This window comes from Scomber japonicus, chromosome 3 (genome assembly GCF_027409825.1).
Source record: "Scomber japonicus isolate fScoJap1 chromosome 3, fScoJap1.pri, whole genome shotgun sequence".
Taxonomy (NCBI): domain Eukaryota; kingdom Metazoa; phylum Chordata; class Actinopteri; order Scombriformes; family Scombridae; genus Scomber; species Scomber japonicus.
This window is the reverse complement of record NC_070580.1, coordinates 21949416-21970630: the sequence shown is the minus strand read 5'-3', so window position 1 is coordinate 21970630 and position 21215 is coordinate 21949416. Positions and strand designations below refer to the sequence as shown.

General features: G+C 39.1%; 3 protein-coding genes across 3 annotated transcripts; all 3 read left to right on the top strand.

Moving 5' to 3' along the window:
- Positions 1-96: 96 nt before the first annotated feature.
- tusc2a (tumor suppressor 2, mitochondrial calcium regulator a) lies at positions 97-3470 on the top strand. The gene is made up of 4 exons (XM_053315302.1): positions 97-195; positions 899-1141; positions 2522-2642; positions 2730-3470. Exons 2-4 carry the CDS (start codon positions 993-995, stop codon positions 2793-2795), a joined length of 336 nt encoding a protein of 111 aa, XP_053171277.1. The 5' UTR covers positions 97-195; positions 899-992; the 3' UTR covers positions 2796-3470.
- A 4820-nt stretch (positions 3471-8290) lies between these two features.
- On the top strand, positions 8291-12681 carry hyal2a (hyaluronidase 2a). The gene is made up of 4 exons (XM_053315288.1): positions 8291-8497; positions 8859-9828; positions 10382-10471; positions 11573-12681. Exons 2-4 carry the CDS (start codon positions 8902-8904, stop codon positions 11963-11965), a joined length of 1410 nt encoding a protein of 469 aa, XP_053171263.1. The 5' UTR covers positions 8291-8497; positions 8859-8901; the 3' UTR covers positions 11966-12681.
- Positions 12682-13281: 600 nt separating this feature from the next.
- Positions 13282-19418, top strand: LOC128355092 (hyaluronidase-1-like). The gene is made up of 4 exons (XM_053315289.1): positions 13282-13376; positions 13658-14565; positions 16355-16444; positions 19080-19418. Exons 2-4 carry the CDS (start codon positions 13660-13662, stop codon positions 19404-19406), a joined length of 1323 nt encoding a protein of 440 aa, XP_053171264.1. The 5' UTR covers positions 13282-13376; positions 13658-13659; the 3' UTR covers positions 19407-19418.
- The last annotated feature ends 1797 nt before the right edge of the window (positions 19419-21215 follow it).

Sequence of the window (21215 nt, the reverse complement as noted above, 5' to 3'; positions counted from 1 at the left end):
TTTAAACAGATCCACTGAAAATATAGACATAAATTGAAAGCTAAAATGAATTGAAGTTCAGGTCCTGGATGTTGAGTCGTCGCTCAGCCGATCAGCTGATCACCTCGTCGCATCGACCAAAACAGCTAACGCTAGCTGACCTAGCTGCTGGTTAAAGTTATGACAGGACATGAAGATTTAACAGTGTACGATAAGGTAGGATAATATCTGGGTGTATATATTGACAGGGCTGTTTTAGTGCTGTAGGTCAAAGATAATGTGTTATTTATCGTGTAGCTACTTGAGCTAACCTGCGTCAGTGGCAGAAGCTAACAGGCTAGCTCACCTAATGGTGCAGGTAGCAGGTTATTATTAGCCACGTCGACTGAATACCACACACGCTTGTAATAAATATAGGCAGTGCGAAGTAGCGATAAAACGATATATGTGTTCGTAATAATGTATTAAGTGATTAATTACATGAATTAAATTGTGTTTAGAGCTCGGCTTGGCCCAGTAAGTTAGCTTCCTGTAAAGCTAGCACCACGTAACGTAAAAGACCATAAAATACAAAGGAGACCACATTGATATACTATGAAATATTATTTTTAGTGGGATGATATGTTTATTACTTTATCAAAGCTTGACGATCTTAATAAATATCTTGTCAGCATTTGGTTTGATGCAGCTTCGTCTTACAAAGGACAATCTAAAAAAATAAATACAATAAAATTGGTGTTAACCACATTGACATGACTGCAAACTGTAAAAGTGCATTGTAATCGACAAATTAGACCCAATCAGTCAACAGTCTCTTGGTAAATAAATGGTGCATTGAGTGAGGCAGCAGAATTACAGCACCAAGCAGTGAAAGTCTGATTGAATATGTGTCCTGTCTTTGTGCAATGTTACTTTCCAGATCCTGACTCTAGTAAAGAAGTTTTGAGAGTTTCTCGCCACCAACCAGATTGAAAGCTTCAACTGGGGGCAAATAATGCCTTATCTCTGAGAGAATGGGAGGAAGTGGATCCAAAGCCAAGGGTGTCTGGCCTTTCTCAGGCAGTGGAGCTGGAGGCGACTCTGCTACTGATGGGAATGAGCAATCTTTGGCCCGGGTCAAAGGGTCCAGAAATGCAACGCCTTTTGTTTTTACCAGGCGGAGGTAAATACTGATTTATTGGCAATTGGGGGACTTCACTGCCACAGCAGACACAGCATTGTCTTACCATACATAAAAATGGTATCGAAGAGTTACACACTGTGGGGAATGCAAATTTTAAGCCAAATTGGTATCAGTGCCGGCAGATACTCTTTACTAAGGTATCAGAATCAGAAGAGAAAAAAGTTCAATGCATCCCTATTAGAAATTGTCAGGTAAATCAAATCACAGCATGTTTTATTTCATATCGTAGGTAGTTTGGGTTTTATCCGTTGATGTCTTAAGATATCCATCTCCTGAGCTTTCTGCTACCACCCCAACTGAGTGTAATGGAGATTAATAGAGTTTAATTTGTGGTGCTCAGGGGCTCTGTGTGTTTCTAGAGATAATATCCAAGTTAAATTGGATAACTTGACTTAAGAAATAGTCCCAATGAAAACTGTCCACAGTGAGGTGTGTGGATCAGTTCAATTTAATAACTTCATTCATTCCTAGTGGAGCACTTAAAGGATCAAAGTTTTCCTTGCTGTTATCGGTCCTCCTGTTCATGCAGGCTATTCAAAGATCCACTTCAGTGTTAGTGATGGGGACTAAATTTCACAGTGTGTCCAAACAGTCATTTTGTGTAAAAATGTATTTAAAAGTTTATGTGAAGTTTATATGAGGCTTCAGCAGCCTGAGTTAGTCATAAGTTGATATCTGCCACATTTACAGTTTTTTTAGCATCAGGTTCCCTCTTTGTGTTTCTTCAGACAGAGTTGCCCTGTTGAGCTGCTGTGTAAGTTATGTAACAAAAAGAGGGACAGTGGTCTTAAAAAGACCTGAACATGGAAAGATATCTACTTGACTATTTTGGACAGAAGTTTCATATTAGCTTCAGATTAACTTTTAAATACATTTTTACACAGAAGTGAGATTTAGTGAAAATGAAAATGAGTTGTGGCCCCCATTACTTACATTGAACATTATGAAGAGATCTTCTAAAAGGTCAGTATGAAGAAATGGAGAAATAATTATAGTAATAAAAATCTGTTTGAATTGGGCACCTAAAACAGACTTGAGACATTGTGAACCTGCCCTTTAAGAAGTATACAAAGCAGAGCACCCACACCTACTTCTTAAACCTGTAGTACAAAATAATTCAATAAATAGTTAAAGTACCGAAAAGTAACTGATGTGCCTTATAGGCACACCAGTTACTGCAGGTGGAAGTCTCAAAAACTTTGCACATGAAACTGAAACTCTGTGTGCCTAGATAACACTATGAGAAAACAGTAGTATTGGTATGTTTTGGATGAAATTACCCTTTTAATATTCAGTCTGAGATGATGCCTCTTTTGTCACACAGTTTCACAATGTTGTATTTTTTTGTTGTGTTGGTAGTTCTTTGTACTATGACGAAGACGGCGATCTCGCCCATGAATTCTATGAAGAGACGGTGGTGACAAAAAATGGCAGGAAGAAGTCCAAGTTGAAGAGGATTCAAAAAAATTTGATTCCACAGGTGAGCGATGGTAGCAATAATGTTCACCTTGTTGATCAGTGTTTTGAATGATTCGTCAATCTGAATATTGTTGGTTTTATTTTTCAGGGCATTGTGAAGCTCGACCACCCGTGTATACATGTAGACTTCCCCATCGTCCTCTGTGAGGTGTGAAATGTTGCACAGGACAGATCTTACATGAAGTGCTGCCACAGGAACTCTTCTTAGAAAAAAGAGTGGGACCAAAGTCTTGTTCCAATGTCAAGCGTTGTGGACAAGACTGAAACTGTGGGGTCTGAAGAGAAAAAAAGTGAAATTCAATATGACATATTCAACTGATGCATTGAATGAAATGTTATACATTTGAATTCAACTATCATCACAGGGTGCCCTGTTATCCTAAAATTCATATTTTGATATTCACAGAAGTAGTGAAGGTACAGGTTGTGTTTCCACTACCCAGCTGATATGTAAGCAGTCTTAGAGAATATGTCAAACTGAGCTGTGTCTCTCTCATGAGTTTTTTGCAGGGAAAAACATCCTTGACGTGAAAAGGCTTTAACGGTGTATGCCTTCTATGAGACGTAGAGTGGTAGAAACTGTGTGTCCCTGTATGTGTACGTGTGTGCAGTTAGGTTCGTTTGAGTGAATGTGCATCAGAGGGATGAGAGTTGTTCGAGGGAAGGATCATGAAGGATTGTGAAATTTATTGTATATATAGTCACGTTCTGTATTGTCATGTCTGAGTCTGTCTCTTACTGAAGCTCAGACCTGCACTAGTGAACATAATGTACTGTACATCATTTCAGATTTCTTAGTTGGAAATACTTGAATAAATGGTTTACTGAGCTGAATTTCTCAAATCAAGAAATCCTTTATAATATTGGTGGTGCTCTCTGATTATCAGTGAGATCTGTCATAACATCTGAGTTTTTGTCACATACACTTCTTAAAGTAAACTGGTGAAAATGTTCATATATAAAAGGATAGTTTAACAGTATGGGAAATGTGCTTATTTGTGTAAAGTTAGACGAGAGGATTAAAGTTCACAGTTAATAGTTTTTCAGGTTTTAACACAATAGTCAGATGCCCATATGTATATGAAACAGGTTTTTTCTTGTCAAATGCACTGTCATAGTTTTGTGCAAAAAGTTAATCATAAGTTAATCATAAAATGAGGGTTCTTAGTTTCCCCAATTCCCTTTATTTTTCCCTGGACAGTCTTTTTTCCTGTTCAGCTGCAGTGGAAGGATCAAACAAAAATAGGGAATTTGGCACTAAAAGACAAACTTTTAAAACATATCCACTCAATTCAATGCCTAATTTTAGCTTCGGATGAACTTTTAAATACAGTTCTGCATGCAAGCAGAGGATGTGGATATTGTCCGTCATCACTTACATTGTAGGAAGGAGTCTCTTAATAGCCATTATGAACAGGAGGAATGATAACAGCAAGAAAAACCCCTTTCAATGTTTATATGGGTACCTGACTATTGTTTTAAGATGGACTTGAACAATTGTGAACCTATCTTTTTTATCTTTATGTAACTCATACTGGTCTTTTCCATATGGATTAATCAAATCAGATATGTTAATCAATGAGCATTTGAGATGCTGATAGGAAGAGTTTGTTACCTTTGGTCGGAGCTAGGTTAGTTGTTTCCTCTGTTTCCAGTCTTTATGCTAAGGTGAGATAACTAGCTGCTGGCTCCAACATTAGTGTATCAGTCTTATCTAAATCTCCAAAAAGTCATAAAGCATATTTCCCAAAATGTAAAACTATTCCTTTATTGCCAGCTATGCACAAAGAACTTCAGTGTTATACTTAAAATCATTGTTGTTTATATTGAATCCAATCAGTTGGTCACTTTTGAAATGTAATCAGCATTTGCAGTACTTCCATGACAGCTGTAAGTATAACCCTAACATCTCCAGATTCTTATTTTTAGCTTTTCCACATTGCACTCTCGAACTTCGGTCCGCCTCGCTGAGCTGAAAGGCTGCCGCGTGCAGCTGAAGCCAATTTTTTCCCTTATTTGCCCATCATGCTGAAGATGGAGATAATCGGCAAACAGTATTTTGAAATTCCATTAAATTACACTTAATTACACCATAATATGTAAGGTATTCCACCTCTAGATGGCAGCAAAACTCTGTACCTATAGAAAAACTGATGGGTTCATGGTTGATTTTAGTTTGTTTTTGTTGAATTGTGTCTGTTTACTCGCTTACCTCTAATGACAATCCTGTGTAATTGTACTTTTCACAGACTGACGATGTAATTACAAGCTGCCTGAGGTAAAAAGTAGGACTGGGAATCGTGACCAGTTGGAGCCAGTGTTGCCAGCTGGCACTGTACCAAAGTTTAATGGCAACATAAACATATTTCAGTGTGTATAGATGACAAAATCTCCACCAGAAATGGGTAGGGCTCTCTCTGCAGGCAATTCTCTGGTGTCTGTAATTGTGTGGAATGCGGTTGGGTGTGTTTTCGGGCCAGAGGTCAGTCACTTTGATGTGTTTCCTCTCCACTGGTCTTTGATGTTTTGCTCAAATCCGGCCCGTATTAAAAGGATGAGCCCTTTCCCGGAAAGCCTCAAAAATGTGTGAAGTTTCTGAATATTACTATTTGATATACGCAGTGCGTTCTCAAGTGTATGCTACGTGTTTACAAAGAAAGAGGTTGTTGATGTGTCTGTGGTCGAGAGATAGTCATTATGAATTATCTTCAGCCATGAAAAAGAACTAAGGCATGCTTTGAATTATACAAAATAAGAGATATATTGTTTTGTCAGGAATCATTTAGCATACTGTACCAGTTTCAAGTGAAATAGCAGCACATATTGAAGCCTGTTTTATCTGAGTTCACAGCTGGATTATATTACTTTTTACTGTGGTTTAATGTGATCGTACACAAGTGCAAATTATCGACAGAGTAACTAAAAGAAAGCAAAGTGCTTGAGGGAAATTGACAGTACTGTTTTGTGTATTTAACTGATATGTAAAGACAAAATGGAAATAGGTTTGGGTGCAAACAGAAGTAGAGAAAAGGGTATACTAATAAATGTACGGTAAGACATAACCTGTGGCGCTCAGCCACATTTTGATTGATTTTATACAAATTGGATGCCTTGTAATTTGCGTCAGTGCAAGCAGTGGAAATGAGGTAGTAAACTTTTATTGAGGTCAAACCTTAAATGTTGCAGTGAATTCCCTTTACCCCAGTTTGACCAATTCATGTAATCAGCCAAAAGCATCACAATCCATAAAGTGTTTGGGATGTAAAGTAAAGGTGGCAGGGCGTACTTCCACTTTCCCTGCCATTGTTTTCGCTTCCTGACAGTCTTCAACTTCTGCTGATGTAATGTCCAGGAGGTGGAGGTCAAAGGGAAGCTCAGACTCATGGGAATCCAAGCCATTTCTTTGTTCCCTTACCCTCGCTCTTTATTCATATGGGCAGTTCATGCACTGCATTTTCCTTCAACACGTAGAAAGGCAGAAGAGGAAAGAAAAAGAGAGAGAAAGAGAGAAACTGATGACATGGTAAGGTGAGTCAGCAAAGCTCGGAAAACAAACTCCGGAATGGACTCTGACACAGGAAAACATCTCATTTTGAGACCCCCCCACCTCACCACAATCATGTGCTCAGACGTCATTCAGCTCACGTGTGTCCTTCAAAGAAAGAGAACACACTTTATCTTCACCAAACTTGCCTGCAGACAACCAGGCAAAAGTAACAGTTTTATTAGTAATGACAGAGAAACACTTTTAACAACTGTTGAATTTCCTGCTTCTTTCAGTCCGTCAAAAAAAAGTCTGTCAGCTTGTTAAATTGGTTCATTACATGTCAGTGCTTGGCCTTTACCCTCTCTGCTCATGGCCATTATTTCTCCTGCCTGAACCTGGCTCTGCACTATGCTATCTGCTGTACTTGGCGACACAACAGCATGTGGTACTTGGCTACTTCACTGAGCCTTTGCCAGTGGCTGTCATCGCATGCCTCAGGAAGCAATGACATCTGCATGCCAGATGCCTTGAGCTCCCTGTCAGAAGTTTGCAATAGTATTAGTGGAAGAGGCATTAAAACTCCTCAGTTAGGTATCAATACTACAATGTAAAAGTACTTCATTAACAGTAGCAAAACCTGTGTTCAGAATTTTACTTCAGGACTATCAAAACATGTACTTGTATATCTCATTATAAGGAATTATCTTACACTGTTTCAAGTGGCAGTACTACCAGGTATATAATCAGCATTTTAATATTGCAGACAGCGGTATAATAGTACATTCACTCAAGTTAATTTCCTCAACTTTATGGTACTTTACTATAGTTGACTTCTCCTTCATGCTACTTTAAACTTCAACTTCACAGTTTCAAAGGTAAACAATGTACTTCTTACTTCCACTACATTTATCAAGAAACTATAGTTTTCATATAGAGTTCTGATTTTCTATATAAAATCTATGATCAGCTAATGAAATGTGAAGTATTTTAGATTAAACTAAGAAATATATAGTATATAAAGTAGTCCAAATTCATTTTACCTCCACCAACTACAACGTTAGGACGCTTATATTACTGCATCAATTATAATAACTGAATAAGTAAATGCTTTATATAATAGTAACACTGATAATGGCCTTCCTGCTCCATAAAGATTAGGCTGCTTGACTTTAAATACTTTAAGTACTTTTTGTTGATAATACTACTAGTTTTACAAAGTGAGCACAGATTTTTAACACATTACATATACAGTTAAGTTAAACATAAAGTACAATGCTTTACATTACAATGCAAGATATGAACTGTCAACAAATAGTTAGGGGGCCAGCAGAGGCTTTTTTGTTTGTTTTGTTGTTTTTTTCATCATTTTTTGTTTTCAAACTGGGAAAAAGGCCCAACATAATCTCTAAATGGCATATTAATTACAAGTTACAAGTTACTAAACTCTTTGTATAACAGTATACTAACAGTCACACTAATAAAGGCCATTCTCCTGCATAAAGATGAGGCTACTCATCTCTCAAGTGAGCAGAGATTTTTACGTATTACAAACATGCAGTACAATGCAAGGTAAAGTATAAAAGTTTTGAACAGTCAACAAGTAGTTTGGTGACCAGTGGAGACTCCAGGGTGATTATTATCTTTTTTTTCAAACTGGGAAAAAAAAGGCCCAACATAATCTCTAAATGGCATATTATTTACAAGTTACCTCAGACTGTATTGTAGCTGAAAGGTCGCCGGAACACAGTGCTCATTTGTGGGCATGCTTTTTATTTTTAGGGATGTGGCACACTGACCTTCTACAGTATGAATCTTGACATTGGTCGGTACAGTGTATCTGTTTCACGGTGGCAAACTTCTTGGACGGACTCATTCACAGCACTGTACAGGGAAACCGATAGAAAATTTAAAAAATATAACGATAACAACGCGTGGGGCCACTTAATTGATACCTGAAGTGAAACGTTGATGAGAGATGAGGACATAACGTCGCTGTACCACGTTAAAGTCCCCTTAGGAGGTTTTAGGATGTCCGGTTTGCTTCGCCACTCCCCCCTTTTCCCCGAGTTTGAATGGAACATCCTGAAGTGCTTTTGCCTCTCCCAGTAGCAGAGTTGAAACTGACAACATCGCAGGGGGCAACTTCTCTTCATTTTAACAGGGAGCAGGAGTGAGGAGCTTTTTAGGATACCTTTCTGCTACGCTTCCCGTTGTAAAGTTTCTCCGTCGTTATTTTCTTTTACCTCAAAAAGGAAATGCTCATTTAGATAATTTCTTTTCCTATTTGTTTTGAGGCAACACAAAATGCGGCTTCAAGTAGCAGCGGGCTTCTGGGTTTTGGGGAATGCTTCTCCAGACTGCCAGTAAAGGTACGTTTGTCCAGCTTCAGAGAGACTAATGTGAATTAACTTTTTTTTTTTGACATAGTGTTTTGATCATGCATATTGAAAGGAGAGCTGTGTTTAAATTGAAGCCAGATTATGTAAAACAAACGGAAAAGGGCTTTGAAATTGAGAAATGCATGAGGAATCTGCACACATGGCTTGTGTATATGAAAGATGTTTTCATTAAGAGAAGATTAAAACCACCTTGAATTTGCTACAGAGTGCACTGTAATTTAAGAGTAGTAGAGTTTCAAGCATTACTGTCATTTTTTTCCTTTTGAAATGATTGCTACGCTGTTGTGTGAAAAGTAAACTAAAAAAGACCATTTCAATCTGTGAATTCTAGAGAAGAGAGTGACAGTCCTTTCTGCCAATTCACACCTGAAGACATGTGCTGGACTCTGTCTGAGTGGACAGTACTGCTGCTGACTGCGCTGCTGTGGGACGGCCTTCACACTTTGGGGCTGAAACCCACGAGATGGCCACTGTATTCCAAAAAGCCTCTGCTCCTCGCTTGGAATGCCCCGACTGAGGATTGTGCCCCGCGGCATAATATTAACTTTCAGCTGGACCAGTTCCAGATTGTGGCCTCACCCAATGAGGGCTTTGTCAAACAGAACCTCACCATCTTCTATAAGGACCGGCTGGGGGCTTACCCTTACTATGAGCCAGATAAAACGCAGAGGAATGGGGGGCTGCCACAGGTGGCCAGTCTCAAACAGCACATAGAGAAGATGCCGAGTAGTGTGTATAAGTATATACGTGACGAATATGCCAAGGGTCTGGCAGTTATTGACTGGGAGGAGTGGCGCCCACTTTGGGTACGTAACTGGGAACCCAAGGATATTTACCGCAAGCATTCTCAAGAATTGGTGCGCCAGAAGAACCCGACCTGGTCTGAAGAGAATGTGAAAAAAGTGGCCCAGCAAGAGTTTGAGATGTCTGCCAGGCAGTTCATGCTGGAGACACTGAAGACAGCCAAACACCTGAGGCCCAACCAGCTGTGGGGGTTCTATCTATTCCCCGACTGCTACAACCATGACTACACGCGCACCCTGGAGAGTTACACAGGCCGCTGTCCTGATGTGGAGGTGGTCCGCAATGACAAGCTGAAATGGTTGTGGACTGAGAGCACTGCCCTTTTCCCCTCCATCTACATGGGCACCGTGCTGCGTTCCTCCACCTCCGGACGTCAGTTTGTCCGGAACCGGGTAAAAGAAGGGATGCGTTTGGCATCATCAGGCGATGGGCTGGCACGTCCTGTCTTTGTGTACACCCGGCCCACGTATTCCAACTCCCTGATACAGCTGACAGAGGTGATGAAATAACTTTAGAGGCACTGCCGGTGTTAAATGTGATGTCTCTTCCTGACACATTAATTTCTGCTTTTTTAGTCTTTTCAATTCTGGTGAATTTTAAAGTGACTGTGCTCCTGTGCGCCTGTAGAGTGTTAGATATGCTTAATACTTAACAGTGCGGAAGCAGAGAATGAAGATGTGTTTCCTCTCAGTCTGTTTTTGTACTCTCACAACGACCACTTACCCCCCATTAGTGCATGATGCATGGGGCTCTAACACTGTGCTTTTCCTTATCGGACTCCACAGTCCTTTCCTGTTCTAGGAGTAGACCACTGACACCCCATTACAACACATTTGTATTGAGTGGACTGGGTGGGTGTTGTTTGTTAAAAATCTCTCTAACACCCTATGGACTGTTTCCTGTTTGAAGAAAGAAAAGATAATAGCTGGTGCTGTGGGTCACACACAGTAGTTTATATCTGACTAACATTTTAACCCTGTTATTGATACTTCATAGCGTCTGACTTTTACTCTTAGAAATATAGTTAAACTGCTGCTTCATCTTTTTCAGATGGACCTGGTCTCCACCATCGGGGAGAGTGTTGCTTTGGGAGCGGCAGGAATCATTTTGTGGGGAGATGCAGTTTATGCAAGCAACAAAGTGAGCTTCCACATGTTAATCATGCAACCACACCTACATGTCACAACGGGCAAATTTCAACATTAACATCTAGTAACTGCTTAGTGGCTACTCTTGTCAGTCATGTGTGCAGTCATTTGATAACTAAACACTTATTCCTCAGGGCTCCAGTTCAAAGTTAGTTACCAGAGTCACATGGACGTTCCTCACACACAGGACTTTACTTGTTGGACACGCTTTGTTCAGTGACTTTTAGGCTGCTAAGTAGTCTTGTTTGGGTAGTTCATCTAAAATGCTTTTAGACATGCAGATATTTTGGTTATTTCAATGATTTGACAACACAAAAATATGAATAAGGGTCATACTTCATTCATGTAGTTGGACTGTTGTATAAAAACTTTTAATATTTTTTAACATACTAAAAATTCATGTAAGTTTCACTGGAATAATATTCACAGGAAAGGATGAAGTTAGACATTTCATCTCTTTTTGTCACTCTCATTATCTTTATGTTTTGCAGTACTGGTTGATCAGAAGCATTTTGAAGGACTGATGATCCTCTTGTCATATGAATATGTAATTTTCTGTCCATTTTATTATTATTAAGGAAATATGGGGTTACATATAGGGTCATTAACATGGCCATTCTTTACTATGGATATGACTCCACTGTAAAATACATTTTAATGCTCCTTTGTTTGCCTGTATTTTGGATAAACCAGCATGTGTTTTACAAAATGTCTTATTGAAATGTGTTATTTGAATTTTGAGTGTGTTGTCTTTGTACTGCCTAGTTTTTTTGTAATATTGTATTTTTACAGTTACATGTCCCACTTGATACAGGTGGATATGCAGCTCACTGAGATATAATTGGAATGAAAAAAGATTAACTCTATCAACAAAACTGACATCTAAACTTCATCTTAAATACATTTTACTTTAGATGAGGACTGTTACACAGAAAGCTGTTGTGGTTTCTTTTAAATGCCTTCATAATCCCCCTGAACCTCACACCCATGAAACGGGGAGAGTTTTAGGGTTAAATGTCCACAGACTTATATGTTGTTAGTCTTGAGCCGAGACGAGTAAAACTATGCAATTATGTTTCTTTTTTCTTTTCAGACCAGCTGTTCAAACCTGAATTCATATCTGCAGGGTCCTCTGGGTAAATACCTCCTCAACGTCTCCACGGCAGCAGAACTATGCAGCCAGACTTTGTGTGGTTCCCAAGGCCGCTGTCTGCGCAAAAATCCGGACAGTGATGTTTACTTGCATCTGAACCCCCTCACCCACAGTATCATCAGTCAGAATGGCAAGCAAACAGTCACCGGTGAGCTCAGCGAAGAAGAAAAGATGAGTTTTCAAACCGAGTTTCAGTGCCAGTGCTACAGTGGCTATGAGGGAGAGGGCTGCAATCAGAAAGACCCTCTGCACCAAATAGGGGGGGTATCTCAAGCTGTGGCATCAACGCTGCAATGTGTGATTTTACTGATTGTGTCTCTGCTCCTCTGTTAGTGTTACCATACACACTGTAAACACAAACCAAAATACAGGAGGAGCATACGAGATGACATGTTGGGAGTTTTTATGTTGGAAGTTTTTTTTTCTTTCAATTGCTGTAAAATATTCATGTCACAAAATGAAATTGTTTAACAAACACTGTGGAAATTGCAAAGTTATATTTGTTCATAACTTTTAACTTTTTTTTTAAACAACGGAGGGCCTGCTGGAAGTGACCTTGTTTACATTTTGCTCTCAGTTTCCTCTCTCTTGTGCTATCAGTCACTGTTTCCCAAAGTGTCAAATTCCCTGGTTCTCACAGAGAGGATGTTTTTTTGGGGTGGAAATGTGATTAATGAGTGGATGTATGTCAGTTGCTGTTTGTTAAAAGGGGATTTGATACTCTGGCAATAGCACAATATATTAAAAGTGCCTGACTTTTTCCTTCACCATCACCTCTATCTGATGTCAAATGTTTTTATGGAGGCAGTTACAGTATTACTATTTATTTGAATGTATTTTTTAGGTGTTTTATATGATATTTCTATGTCCAAAACATGACTACTACTTAAAATTTACACTGCATTAGTCAATCTTTGCTAAAAATAACAGCCTCATATGTCAGCGGCCGTTTGACTTCAGAAGCACAAACACAAAAGCAAATTTCTTCTACAATTTTTGACTTTCTTTGTATGCTGTTTTCTCAAATCTGACTGTTGCCAAAGTTAATAAACCTCTTTGTTTAGCTCCTTGTGTATTTTTCCTTTCGAAATATGCCAAAAAGAATATACAGGTATGGTTTTATAGTCAATTAAAGTTTGGCTTTAAAGGGGGAAATCCTGTCACCATCAGGCACTGAGGGGAGGCAAAGCCAGCTAGTCCTAGGGAGGGACACATGTTGCATGGCTCCAGCTTCATACCCCCTCCCCATTTAATTGTAGGGTGCTGTTAAGCCAAGAGTTATTTTTTACTGCTTTAAAGAGTTTATGGAGGCAGGCATTTAAGTTTAGAGGATGAAGAGTTTATTATGGCTTGCTTAACAGTCATTTAGAGTAAAGCTTTGGAGGCTACTCAGTTTTTCCAGGTCAGATTTGCTTCTTCCTTTATGTTCACATGAAAGATATGGTGATGATTTTCACTTCCCTGTGACTTTAAATGTGTCTCTTCCAAAGAAAAAAGAAAAAGGATGTCTCTCAAGGTTGGTTGTTAGAAAACCTGAGGGCACATGTAATTGGTTGCTGGAATACTTGCACACACTTCTGATTGGTTGTTGGACAGCCCAGAGCCCACTTCTGTTTTTGGTCCTTCCCCTTTTCATGCATGTGTCACTCAGATCATGAGACCACTGGCTGTGTCTGGCTGTGTTTTCCTGCGAGGTTCAGACCATTAAAGTACAAACCAAAATCCTTACCCAGTTGTTAGCTAGGTAAGTTCTCAATCATTTTGTCTGTAATCCATTTCGTACTTTCCTTCATTATATTACATTACAACATATAACTGTATTCCAACACTAGAAACTAGAAAAACTTGAAAACATTTTGAAAGTCAACCTTATTTGCTTTGAATTTTGTTTTTTTGAGAGTCCAGTTGCATCACAACTTTTGTTTAAAGACACGGCACAATTTTGCAATATCACCTCAAAGTTTCACAACACAGTAATTCAGTAAAAGCAGTGATATTTTCTGTGCTGTCTTTCCTTCTTTGCAGGGATGACTTTCTTTCAACATGACATGCTGCTTTTCTTAAATGTGATCAGCCTTGTTTCAGGCCTGCAGACAGCAGCATCACCTTTTTCTCAGTTACCTTTCCTCACCGTGTGGAATGCCCCCACTGCCAGCTGCCTCTCTAAATATGGTGTGGACCTTGATTTGGGGACATTTAGCATTGTACAGAACCAAAATCAAACCTTTATGGGTGAAAACATAACCATCTTTTACGCGGACAAGCTTGGTCGGTATCCAAGATACTCTAGCCAAGGAGTGGCTGTTAATGGTGGGGTGCCACAGAACGCCAGTCTTGTCAATCACCTCACAGTTGCCTCTGACAATATTCGCTCTGATATCCCTGACCGGGATTTCAATGGCCTTGCTGTGGTGGACTGGGAGAGCTGGAGACCTGTGTGGGAGAGAAACTGGGACAGTAAGCAGGTGTACTGGGAGGGATCAAGAGCACTAGTGAAGTCCAAGCACCCAGACTGGAGTCCTGCACAAGTAGAAGCTGCAGCCCGGGCAGAGTTTGAGGAAGCGGGGAGGAAATTCATGGAGGAAACTTTGAAACTGGGGCAGAAGGAAAGACCAAATGGGTTGTGGGGTTACTATGGTTTCCCCAACTGCTACAACTACTATGACAAAAGTGCAAACTACACAGGAGAGTGTCCACCTATAGAGCTGAAGAGGAACAACGAGCTGTTCTGGCTGTGGAATGCCTCCTCGGCTCTCTATCCTGATATCTACCTCAGCCTCGAGCTGCGTGAACTGCACAGAGAGGTGCTCCGCTACACTCATCCTCGCATCCTGGAGGCCATGAGAGTCGGAGCTCAGGCAGCTCCAACGCCGCCATCTGTGTTCCCTTATGCTCGCATCGTCTACACCTATACACTCGATTTCCTCTCTCAGGCAAGGAATAGATGTTTTGTTTTTTTCAAATTTTATTTTATTTTGATTTCTTAGCCCATTGGCTAATTTCCCAAGAGCCTTCTTTAAATACATTTAACCATACAATAATCCATAAATAAGTCAACAGATAAATGTTGACACACACGTATCATACACACACACACACACACACACACACACAGATATGCATTGGCACATATACTATGTACTAACATATAGGCACATATTCATTTACATATGATATACCAACAGACTACAAATCTACAATAGTGCAATTCTAATGTGTAATTTTGTCTAGTAATATCCTGTGATCTATAAATTAAATGCTGCAGTAAAGTCAAGAAAAGGCAGGGACATAAGTTTGGCAAGATAACAGGGCACTCATCCATCATGTGTATGTATGGACTGCAGATTTCAACAATTTGTTTTCAGTAAGGTCATACACTGGGGATTTATTTTCAGGAAATGAAATCAAAATGTTCTCAATGTTATCTAATGATACATCTGGCAATGCAAATCTGCAATTTTTCCCCTTCATAATCTTTTTTTCAATTTCACGTACCAGTAATTCATTTGAGGCATTATTATTCATATAGGACCTGAGATAACAGGTTAATTGGCAATGTCAACCTCCACACTAACAGGACTTGCTCTGTTTCATCTACCGCACAAACCTGTATGATCTGTTTTGTTTATAGGGTCTTTTTCTGATGATTCAATTTCACAATTCTTTTTGCATTTTTTTTTTATCATATCTGATTCTGATCTTGACACAGATGCTAAAGCTTATGCCTTATCCCTCTGAGATGCTGCTTCTCAGTTGTTGGTCAATCCAGTGGGTTGTTTTGGCTTTAATTGTACTTTTCCATTCAGCAACATGGTGCTCAGCAAGATCTGCAAACAATTTCATAACACAATCAACAGCACAATCTAAATCATCCTCAATATACACAAGGTCCCATAAGGAGTGGCTAAATCTCTGGTAGTCATCTAAGTTAAAAATGTAGTCAGGTCTTTTGGGCACTTTGGTGTATCTAGTAATGCACACAATATAAATCTGCCCTGTCCAATATAACAGGGCAGATTTAGCAATGAGCAGTTATTTGGAGCATTACAGAATATATACTTTCAGTTCTATGCCCAAATTTGTTTCTTGAGAGCCTTGTGCTATCCTGTACCATTTATGGAGGAACATTTTGCTTGCAGGTGACATGGAAATCCTTCTCATGAATTGGGTTAAAATGGCCAGGTTTAGGCACAAAAAACACTTAGTCAAAATGTCCGACGTGACACTAAATCTTGTTCAGTTAGTGGGCTACAAAAGGTCCAGAAATAAATTCCAGAAACCTGTATCAAAAGAACAAACTACTACCAGCAGGGAAAACCAGTCCGGACCAATAGATTGTGGACTGCTGGCACAAAATCCTGTTCCATGTCAAAAGTCAGTAATGAATGCACTGGTTCCTTAGCCATGGCTGATGCCAATTTTAATTGCCAACAAAATCCTGTATGCTTTGCTCTGTGTTGTCATTCTGTCTCTCAGGAGAGACAGAATGACAACACGCCCCCCTGCATAGATCTACTCTGCACATCAAGCAACATTTCCTTAAGCTGTTGGTTTTCTTCATGACATTCTCCATTGTTTTATGAATAGTAGCCATTGTACCTTTCAATGAGTCATTCTCCATTTGAGCTTGGTGAATTCCAAACTTAGCCTCTGGACGCAGACATGTTTCTACAGCACATGGATTTGAATCCTCAGCTTACCTCTTATTTTTTCTTCCAACAGGAGCACCTGGTCTACACCATAGGGGAGAGTGCTGCTTTAGGGACTGCAGGATTAGTGCTCTGGGGGGACCACACCTTTTCAAAATCTCAGGTACACCAATACAGCAACTTTGATTAATTAACATTTGACATGATCCAATGTAATACTAACATGCACACAGTATTATTTGATACTGAAACCCACCTATACAGCAGTGTGAGCAAAAACATGTTGCACAACTCCAGTACACCAGGCCTTCTTTACTAAATGTTGCTGAAAACATTTAGAAATGATAATTATTCATAAGTATGAAGAGATGGTGGTTGTGTGTGAAATCATTAAGAATAATATAAAACCAGTGTGTACAGCACCAAGATGAACTGGTTTAGACTTTATTCTTGGTTGACACTGCTGGAGGGTAATATTGATTTATAAGTGTGCTCTATTTGTGTGGCATAGGTTTTTTATTACCAATTTGTTATAGTTTGCAAGTTTAATAATTTTTTAACAATAATTTTTCTTTATTATTTATCTTTTATTTATTGCTAACAGCTCAGGTCGATTGAACAACAGAACACACCTATTTTTGTGTAGCATACATGTGTATGTTATTTTGTTAAAGCTATCAGACATTAACATTTAGTTGTTTTATTTAAATTATTATTTATAATTTAATATTACTTTAACAACTCAGGGATATCCAAGCAGCAACATGTTGTTTGAGCACTTTCATGCATTGTCAATTTGAAATAATGTTTTGTTTTTGAATGAAGGGGTGGAAATTAAAAAAAATGTTTTCGTTAGTTGCAGCCCTATCTGCAATCCTACCAAAATGATTGCACAAAATGTGGTCTTTTATAAGTACATCAAACATCAGAATTGTGCAAAAAATAACATCAAAATAACAAGATATTTACCCTTGAAACTAGTGGTCATTTCCAGTGGAAAGTAGCGCGTTACTGTTGTACTTCCTGTATTTTTCCCATTGTTCCCTGACCACTCAGCAGGCATACCGCTCCAAGAAACAGTAAAACCACACCCCCTGCTGTCATAAATGTGGACTTTATCTTCTCTAGATTTTACTATTACCACCTGGTTACAATCCAGCTGCCTCACAAGTAAAGACGGTGATAGACGGTGAAAGACAGATGGTTCATCCAATCACCTGCCAAGTATTTGTGAAAGTGCCTGCTCTTTTCCAAACAGTTTCCAAGACGAGAGAACTCCATATAACAAACTGTCTTCATGTATCCTGCATCATGTTAGTCAAAAAGGGGTAGATATTATTCTTTTGTGTACTTAATCTCTACATTGAAATATCAGTCACATGTCTCAGACACCAACTAGATGAAGGGAAAATAGTGAAAGACATTTGGAGAATAATTTTGCAATGTGTTTTCGAAATATTTCAACACTTTGCCATTACTTCCCGTTTCTTTAGTTCATGGCAGGCAATTTCAAGAGAGTTAAATGCAAGTGGCAGATTTTTAGTACTTACCTCAGCTTTTATGTTTGTTGTTCCTCATACTCATCATAGTCCTGTTTGTGATTAACTTTCAAATAATTAGAATGAATTTTTTGCTGATGGCACCAGAGGAGCTTTGGTGCCTAAAAGACATTTTTAACTAGACTCAATGGAGTCTAGTCAATGAGGAAGTTCTAAATTTGTTTGCAGAGTACGGACAAATTTAGGTAAGAACATATTGATGAATCCCAGATTTGTGTGTCAAACGTTCATATGCACGGTTTAAGCACAGATTTGTGCATACGCACTGTTTGTGAATGAGGCCCAATGTGCTTTTCTCACATGCTGAGAAGTAAGTCACGTGACATCTCACCTGCCCTAGATATTGCTTGTTTTTATTTATATAATATTGGCTGTTGTTGCACCAATATCACACTTTGGAGCAGCGGACTCAGACTAACTGAGGGTCGGGGGAAAAAATATGAAGAGTACCCTAGATACCACATTTTCCACTTTTTTGTTCACTTAAAGGGCACAAGTTCAGAACGTCCAGCTCACCCCATTACAACGCAACTCAGAGGGCACTGTATTATCTGGCAGTACTTTACAGGGCACTTTCACATTTTTTTCCACTGAAAGGGCACCCATGAGGGCACTTCATTCCAGACTGTCACATATAGTGGCACTCAAGGGCCCTTCACCTGATTTACCCATACTTAACACAGCAATTATATAACATTGTTATGTTTTCTCTTTTTGCATGGGCACCTTAAATGGCATTTTATCACATTTTCTCTACTGTGCCAGCACCTTTGAGGGCATATTATCATGTTTGCTGTACTGTGGGGGCATTTTAGAGGGCATTTTATCATGTTTGCTGTACTATGCGGGCATCTTTGAGGGCACTTTATCATGTTTGTTGTACTGTGGGGGCATCGTTGAGGGCACTTTATCATGTTTGCTGTACTGTGGGGGCATCGTTGAGGGCGCTTTATCATGTTTGCTATACTGTGGGGGCATCTTTGAGGGCACTTTATCATGTTTGCTGTACTGTGGGGGCATCTTTGAGGGCACTTTATCATGTTTGCTGTACTGTGGGGGCATCTTTGAGGGCACTTTATCATGTTTGCTGTACTGTGGGGGCATCTTTGAGGGCATTTTATCATGTTTGCTGTACTGTGGGGACACTTGCACCATATTTGTTTGTCCTTGGGGAACCAAGAGTTTGCCAAAACTTTAGAGCATCACCTGTTTATTGTCCCATTTCTTTTCTTGTCTCAGGCTACTTGTGAAGCTGTCAAGTCATACATTGACCAAATTCTGGGACCCTACCTGGTAAATGTAACATCAGCGGCCACTCTTTGCAGCCAGACCATGTGTTCCTCAAGGGGAAGATGTGAGAGGAGGGACCCGAAATCAAGCACCTACCTCCACCTTGACCCTACCGTGTGGACGGTAGTCACTGAAATAAAATCAGTAGGGGGACCACATTACAAGGTGCTCGGGAAGATGAGCACACAGGAGTTAGCACTCATGAAGTGTAAGTTTCAGTGCAAGTGTTACCCCGGGTGGGGTGGAGAGAGCTGCTCCAAGCCGAAAAAGGGATAAAAGATTTATTTTTCTTGCAAGAGAAAATCTAATGACAGTGTTGGTCCAATAAATAGCATTAAAATCTGTGTAAGTGTAAAGATCGTTGTACCTTGTAAAATGATTGTAACCTATAAACTTGATTGATTGATTGATTGATTGATTGATTGATTGATGGATGGATGAAGAACTCTAGAGGTAGACTGGGGCTTAGAGGTAGTTGTCTGCATGAGTGCATGTGGTTCCAAATCTTTGGATAAATGTGTCTTTTTTAAGTAATGACTTTTATGGTTTTCTCTAATTTTATGAGTTAATGTTTAATAATAAATGAAGAATAAATGAATTAATGACAAAAATGTATCAATTGAATTTCAGAAATTGATCTGAAACTCTGTGAGAATAAAGTCCCCATCCACTAAAATATATTTTACTTATTGTTACTTGACTTGGATGTTCACTTTGCTTCACTTCTTTTTGATGCTAGAAGGCTGTTTTCACATGAATCTGCTTAAGTTTCTCTGAGCTCACCTTCTGAGTTTAATTTGTTTTCAGATGAGCATGACATTTGTGACATCACAACTAGTTTGGATACCAATCACAGTTCAAAATGCAACTTCTATAAATGTAAGTATGAAAACTTGAAGCCTCCAGAGCACAAATGCTGAGAATGGACTTCACAGTGAAGAAGGAGACATCCAGCCAATCAGCAGTTTGTATGTTTTGAAACACAATTGTTTTGCATATTCACAGATCATCTGTTTTTTCAGTGCCCTCAATGAATGGGAAGATTTAGTATTAGGGGGAAGAACAATTATTATTCTAGCAGAGTATTTCTAGGTCTTAAAATATGGCTGGAGTGGATCTTCAATGTAAATAGAAACATCTTTAAATGTAGTCTACAAAAATAATTTTAGATTTGATTTCAGTCTGGATATACAAGCTGCCAGGGTTAGGGCATTCCTAAGATCATCAGGCAATTGCTTCCAGCACTGTGTTATATAATGACTAAAAGCTGCTTCTTCTTAATTAGATTTGGCTATTAGAACCACTAGCAGCCCACTCCCTAGTGATCTAAGAGGTCTCACAGGGTAATATTTCTCAAGCATTTCAGTCATATAATCAGGGCCAAGTAATTAGACTTAAAACTACAGTGACAACCAGTGTAGAGATTTAAGGACTGTCCTTTTGTTTTTGGTCAGAAGTTGCAGGTGTCTGATGGTCTTTTTAGGAAGTCCTGTCAGAAGTCTATTGCAGTTATCCATTTTACTGGATATAAAAGCATGAACCATTTTTTTCAAATCTTTTTTTGTCATGGGGTTCCTGACTTTGGCTATGTTTACTTGTACATGAATGTTAAAACTCTGGTTGGATTCAGTCAAAACACCAAGGTTCTTAACCTGGTTTTTGGGTTTAATACCTTGACAAATACAATTACCTCTGCTTTTTCCTTCTTTAGTTTCATGAAACATTGAAACATCCAGTTATTTATTTGCACAATGCATTTGCAGAATGACTCCAGGACTGTAGTGCAAAGTAAATTTGAGTGTCATCGGCATAATTAAGTATATTGCTCTGAAAGGAGGTGGCCAAGTGGGAGTAAAACAGAAGTTGGTTGAGAATTTGCCCTTGAAGCACACTACAGGGCAAGGGCATGTCTTTTGAATTATGGTTCCAAATAGGGACAAAATAATCACTGCTCTGCAGGTATGATTTCATGCATTTTAAGAATATTTCAGAAAAACCAAACCAGTTTTCCAGTCTACGTCAAAGTATACTGTGATCAATGGTATCAAAGGCTAAAGCCTAAAAGTACTAAAACGTCTTGCCTGA